Source organism: Tympanuchus pallidicinctus, unplaced genomic scaffold, assembly GCF_026119805.1.
Source record: "Tympanuchus pallidicinctus isolate F22 unplaced genomic scaffold, pur_lepc_1.0 scaffold16, whole genome shotgun sequence".
Lineage (NCBI taxonomy): Eukaryota > Metazoa > Chordata > Aves > Galliformes > Phasianidae > Tympanuchus > Tympanuchus pallidicinctus.
Genome location: NW_026294679.1, coordinates 15428010 through 15434203, shown reverse-complemented (window position 1 = coordinate 15434203; position 6194 = coordinate 15428010). Strand labels below are relative to the sequence as shown.

Here is a 6194-nt window from a genome sequence, read left to right as displayed (position 1 = left end):
TGTACGCTATTTGACAGAACATTCCTGAATTCCAGTGTTGATAGCAGTTGGTGCTGCCTTTTCTGAATCTTTTACTTAGTTTGGAGTTCTGGGAAGTGTTTGTGGGTTTAATCAATTTACACTTTTGATAAGTAAATGCATTCCATGAGTAATGGATTATTGCTAAGAAAAGATGAATGGAACAATGGATGTTCTATTTTACTATATATCCTGGGAAAAGTTATTCTTTTTTTTTCAGATTATAACCCTGCTTTTCTTAGTACAATATTATATACTACGACATACTGTCTTACAGTATCATGAGGAGAACCTCTGGGATGATGTAGTATTAGCCTGAAAAATCCCTTTACTGGATCACTAGTATTGTTGTTCTGATGTTATGTAGCCAGTTCAATGAGAACATGCAGGAACTGTATGCACATCGAAATCAATTTACATGATATTAATGTCTTTTTAATCTCAACTGTATGACACTGTATTTTTCAAAGTACTTCAAACTACAAACAAAAGTAAACTTCAAACTAGAAAATGAATGCCCTGAATTATGTCTTCCAACGCATAAACATTAATTTTCCCCACATTTCCAGAAACAACTTCAGCACAGCCTAAACCTACTGCCTATCGTGGCTCTTAAATAAAGTTGCATTTTATGAATAGACTGCTCAAACAAAGCACTTGAAAAATAGTAATATCCTATGTTAATTTTCCTACTGTGTTCTGATCTCCAGGATGGACGCCTGTGCTACGCACCATCTGTACCACAGCCACTTCCCTCAGGTCCTGGGAGCCTTGTTCCAGGCAGTCCCTTTGCCTGGCTGACATGAAGGGTCAATGGCCTTTTCCTCGCAGCTGATGAGAGCCATTTCTGCTGCAGGCTGTTTTGGCATCACCCATCTCTGGAAGCATCTTATGTGCCGTATCCATCATGTGTGGCCTTCATGGACCCCTTTTCTACCATTGTTACAATGAGAAAGAACGTAGCCAGTGACAGAATGAAACGAATTTAGCAAACACAAACTGCAGGGCACAGCCATTACGTGAGTGTTTCCAACCACGGTGTGTAAATGAGTTATAAAACAGTCTATAGCAGGTCTACAGAACAAAGATATCCTGAGTTGACAAATAAATTGTGTCTTTCCTACATCAGGTATCACTTTTTTTCACTCTTTTTCCTCCATAACAGTATCTCAGAGCTCAGAAGGGATTTTTGATATAGGGGCAGAGGTGGAAGGTGTCACACTGAAGAATTCCTTTAAAAATCTATTTTTTTTATAGATCTATTTTATTAGATCTATACATTATATACATTTTAGATCATTACATATTTACATATTAGATCTATACATTATATATACATTTATTAGATCTCATACATCTATTTTATTTTTTAATTACTTTTGTGGGCATCTACAGCTCAGAAAGGAACACCTGATGTGTAGACGACTGTTAAAAGAAACACTGAAATGGAAGAAATGAGCTCCCCACAGGCAGCTCTGCCAGGTGACCGTTTGTGGGGTGAGATCACCTGTGAGGCAGCTCTGCCCCGAGGGGCCGGGCAGCAACGCCCGAGAGAAGGGCCGTGACCTTTGGGTGACGCCGGCCCTGACCTTCAGGTGACCCCGACCCGGCCGCCCTCAGCTAGGAAGGGTGGGAACGCTCAGGTGAGCAGAGAAAGCGGCGGGAAATGACAAAGGCGGGAAACGACAGCAGCGTTCTAGGCTCCTATTGGCTGGCCGGCAGCCTGGACATCTATATAAGGTGCGCGGGCGGACAGGTGAGAGACGCAATCTCCACAGTGCGTGAGAAGGAGCGGGGGATTCATGAGAGAAAGGCAGAGCGTAGAAGCAGCGGCGACGAAGGCGGCAAGCGGTCTCCAGAGCTGAGGTACGAAGGGGCCGAGGTGCGGCGAATTTGGGCTGAGGCGGCGCGCCGGCGGGGGCTTCGTGAGGCGGCGCGCCGGCGGGGGCTTCATGAGGCGGCGCGCAGCCGGTGGTGGCGGCTCCTGACCCACACCACGCTTGGCAAACTGCTGTGTGGGATAAGATGCTACGAGACAACAAAAAGCAGCTATAATAAAGGAGATTTATTAGCTGTTGCAGTTTTCATTCATACAGGCTTACTTAATTACAAATCTTAAATGGGGCTGTGGGTATGGGCAAGGACATGAGATACTCAGTGTGGTTGGAAGGTGTGAAGTTCTGAAGTACAGGTCTGCTACCTAAGAAGCTAAAGGTGATAAACAAACTATAGGAGAAAAAGGTAGGATGCTCCAACAGAAATATAAATTTGAATGTCAGGTTGTTAATTCTCCTCTAAGGCAATAAAATTTAAAAACTAGCGGTCTCACTTGTATCATCATCAGGGAATGAGCAAATAAGCTAAAATTACAGAACACAGAACCTGACATGAACAAAAAGACGTGACGATCTCTGGTCAAAAAAAAAAACCCAAAACACATCACTGCTGCAAGGGGACCACTCAAATGAAAAAAGAGCTAAGATGGTACAATGATTACCTTCGTATGGAAAAATTACTGCAGAGAGAAGGAGAACCTTTGCAACGGAGCCAGTGGCTGGGGGTCCCCTGTAAGCAGGGAAGCTGACTCTTTGGCCACTGCTTTCTGCGTGCCCAGCCTCATTTGCCCAGTCTGCCCGCCTCTGTGATCTCCCGCGGCACCGGCTGGAAGTCCTCCGGGCGTCAGTGAGGTGAGGAAAAGCTGCTCAAAGTAGTTTTTGCTGGGATGAGCTTGGGGGCTGGCTGAGGGGAACGGGGGGGCAGGGGAGAGGGTTGCAAGGCCTTCCTTGGCTGGGTGGTCGCGTGCCGGGTTGTTTGGCGACGCTGCGTTTGCCTTTTCCTTCAGGTGGGAGGCTTGCCACTCCGCAGGTCTAACGGTGTCCCCACTGATGTTTCAGGAGCTGCTGCAGAAGAAAGAAGAAGCGGCGTGGGGACCTGGGAGGCAGGAGCGAGCAAGAAGAGGAAGCCGAAGCGTGCAGATGCGGGGGGGAAGGAGAGAGGCACCCTGGGCAAAGCACCTGTCCCGTTAGCGGGGGCGCAGTCCCATCTGAGTCGAGCGTTGCCGGCGCCTTTGGCGATCTGGCCGGCTTTGTGCTGGGCGACCTCCCTGTAAGCAGGGCTCGGGTCTTTGCTGTAGTTGGCCTTTTGCCTTGCTGCTCCTTTGGCTGCCTGGGGAGCGTGGCCCCCTGTAACGCAGGGCGAGAGCCACCTCTCCGCACCCGAGTGGGAAACGGAGCTCGCCGGACCCCGAGGCCACCCTGTAAGCAGGGTAGTGCCGTTTCCCTGCCCCTCTTCCTCCTCCGGCCCCTCGGCATCGTTGCCTGGTGGTGGCCTGTCAATGCGACGGCCCCGTACTCGGGGTGTGCGTCGAGGCCTCTGGCTTTACCTGCGAAGCCCCTTGGCGCGTTGAGGTCTGTGGCCTCCGTGCAGGCTAGGGACAGGTCACAGGCTCTTGTCTGTTGCCCGTGGTTGTGGGTTTATTCCCAGGGTTTGGCTGCGCTGCGTTGTCCTTCCCTTCTGGAAAGTCGTGCCTGTGTGCGTGTTCCCCTTCCTTTCCGTGTTTGTGTTTGTGGAGCGACTGAGCTTTCCCTTTAGGCCCCCACAAAGATGGCTGCAGCTTAGCTTTGGCTTCCCGGGGGGGAATGGAGGACTTTGGCGCATGCCGCAAAAGGGGTGTTCCCTCTTAGTCCCACGAGCGCAGCGAGTGTCCTGTCTTCCTCCTTTTTACTTAGTACAGATCAGAGCCACACGGTAGCCCTGTGGCCGAGGCCACCCTGTAGCCAGGGCTTGGGCCTGTCCTTGCTGGCGGCGTGACAGCCCCGTACTCGGGGTGCGTGTCCCGAGCCGCGGAGCCCTCTGTCCCTGAGCAGCCCGCCCGCCCTGTAATCAGGTGTGGGGAGGCTGCGGCGTTGCAGCCGGCTGCTTTAGCCATCCAGCTGGTGGGAATGACCCCTCCCTGTCCCGTCAGAGGGTGCAGGTTGAGGTGCTGCTTGTGTGTGGAGTGACCTCCCTGCTCGCTGGGTCGAGGTTGCTTCCTAGGCTCCCAAAAACAAGACGTTGGTGATGTTGTGCTGCTGCCGGGCGGGCCAGCCTGTAGCTCAGGCGTTGGCGGGAGCCTTGCGCTCCGCGGGGCTTCTTGGAGAGGGTGAGGTGTGGGGGTACCGTCCTGTAGGCAGGGCTGTGCGTGCCCCCTGTGTGTGCTTGGGGAGCTGCGTTCTGAGAGACCCCCCCCCGTACTCGGGCGGGAATGTGGCCCCGGCCTTTCAGAGGCACGGGGCCGCGAGATGTGGGGTTGGGCTTGCGCCCTCCCTGGAATCAGGGTTGGGATCCTGACAGCGGCCTTTGGCCGTGCCGCCCCGCTGCCTGGCTGCTGAGAGTTGTTCCTGCCGCTGGGGGGGAAACCGAGCTCTGTGGCTCCAGGGGTGTCGTCCGCCCGCCTGTAATCAGGGTCTGGGTGAGTGAGCGTTTGTGCTCTGCTGGCAGCCTGTGTGGGGTGACCGCCCCGCTAGCGGGGTGTGGGTCGAGGTGCCCCGGACTGGGAGAGAAGGAGCCTCCCTCGGGCGTAGGGATGGGGGCTGCCCTGTAAGTCAGGGAGCACCTGTGCCCCGCAGTCCCAGGCCCTTTGCAACGGAGCCAGTGGCTGGGGGTCCCCTGTAAGCAGGGAAGCTGACTCTTTGGCCACTGCTTTCTGCGTGCCCAGCCTCATTTGCCCAGTCTGCCCGCCTCTGTGATCTCCCGCGGCACCGGCTGGAAGTCCTCCGGGCGTCAGTGAGGTGAGGAAAAGCGGCTCAAAGTAGTTTTTGCTTGGACATGTTTTGGATGGGATGGTGTGGGGGGGGACTGCAAGGCCTTCTTTGGCTGGGTGGTTGTGTGTTGAGTTCCTTTGCTTCTCTGGTTATTCCATTTTCTTCAGTTGGAGGATTTTCTGCTTATCTTGTCTCATGCTTCTTGTTTCTGTTTCAGGTGCTGCTGCAGAAGAAGCGGCACATGGAGCTTGGAGGCAGGGGGCAGCGTGATGTGTAAACTACTGGCTGTTAATCTTACGAGTTATCTTTGGCCTTTGGTAGCCACTGTTCTTATGTGCGTGGAGGATTTGATTGCTCTGCTTTTGATAGTGTTGTTTCCTGAGTATTAGCTTGTTTTTCATGTTGGTCTTCTGTTGATATCTACTATTAGTCTCCTTATGTGTTTAATTTTGGTGTTAAATAAAGTCTTTTTTTCTTTAATCCTCTTTTTTCTTACTGGTTCAATTTTTTTTGCCAACTTCTCTCACAGAATCACAGAATGGCCTTTGTTGGAATCGACATCAGCTATCATGGTTCTCCTACCACACTGCCACAGGCAGGACCACCACCCTCCTTATTTGATAGTACACCTAGCCTTGATTGCCTGCTGGGTCAGAGCATCCACAACCTTTCTGGGCTACCTATTCCAGCACCTCACCCCTCTCCTAGTGAACAACTTCTCTCTGACATCCAACCTAAATCTTCTCTCTCTCAATTTGAAATCATTTCCCCTTGCCCTGCTGTTATCAATCGTTTGTGAGTGTTGGCTCCCCTCCTGTTTGTAGGCTCCCTTTAGGTACTGAAAGACTGCAAATAGGTCATCCTGCAGTCTTCCCTGCTTTTCTCCAGGCTGAACCAGCCCAGCTCACTCAGCTTGTCTTCATAGGGAAGGTACTCCAGCCCCCTGATTATCTTTGTGGCCTTTCTCTGGACCTTCTCCCACAGCTTTCTGTGTTTTCCTCCCTCATTATGGAAAATCATAGAAGCTGAGGTGAGGATATTGGTGGATTTTGGTGCCTAGGGCTGACCGATGTAGCACAGCTCTTCCCTTAATCTCGCCCATGTCTTGTGTCAAGCAGCCTCAAGTGCAAGTTTTCATTCAGGTAAGATGCCTCCCTTCCATGTTTGCTTGTGCTTAAGTCTTCTCCCATTGCATTTTTTTTCAGAGCCCGATCTAGCCAAATGCTAGACATTTATTTGCATTTATGGGACAAGCGGGTTGTGCTCAGGGGTGGTTTTATGTCCCTGGTTCCCCATGAACTGTCAGTGTTGTTCTCTGCTGGTGCTTCATTCCTTCTCTTTTTTCAAACTGGTTGTTACTGCATGTTCTGTGATAACTTGGTCTTGATTGATGGGGTAGGTGATTTTGCTTCTATGATGCTGTGGCTATTTTGG

General features: G+C 51.4%; 1 protein-coding gene across 2 annotated transcripts; it reads left to right on the top strand.

Annotated features, from left to right (window-relative positions):
* Positions 1 to 1374: 1374 nt before the first annotated feature.
* Positions 1375 to 5240, top strand: LOC128077999 (uncharacterized). Of its 2 annotated transcripts, none has more exons than XM_052677782.1 (3): positions 1375 to 1884; positions 2913 to 4787; positions 4978 to 5240. In XM_052677782.1, the coding sequence occupies exons 1-2, from the start codon at positions 1685 to 1687 to the stop codon at positions 3607 to 3609; spliced, it is 897 nt and encodes a 298-aa protein (XP_052533742.1). In that variant the 5' UTR covers positions 1375 to 1684; the 3' UTR covers positions 3610 to 4787; positions 4978 to 5240. The 2 variants fall into 2 exon arrangements, 1 of the variants encoding a protein (XP_052533742.1); XR_008205256.1 differs by lacking the exon at positions 1375 to 1884 and adding an exon at positions 2381 to 2705.
* Positions 5241 to 6194: the final 954 nt, after the last annotated feature.

Bases quoted from the DNA above. Each gene is read 5' to 3' on its own strand.
- LOC128077999 (XM_052677782.1), top strand. From the start codon at position 1,685: ATGACAAAGGCGGGAAACGACAGCAGCGTTCTAGGCTCCTATTGGCTG. The intron at 1,885-2,912 runs GTACGAAGGGGC...CTGATGTTTCAG, and splicing joins AAGCGGTCTCCAGAGCTGAG to GAGCTGCTGCAGAAGAAAGA.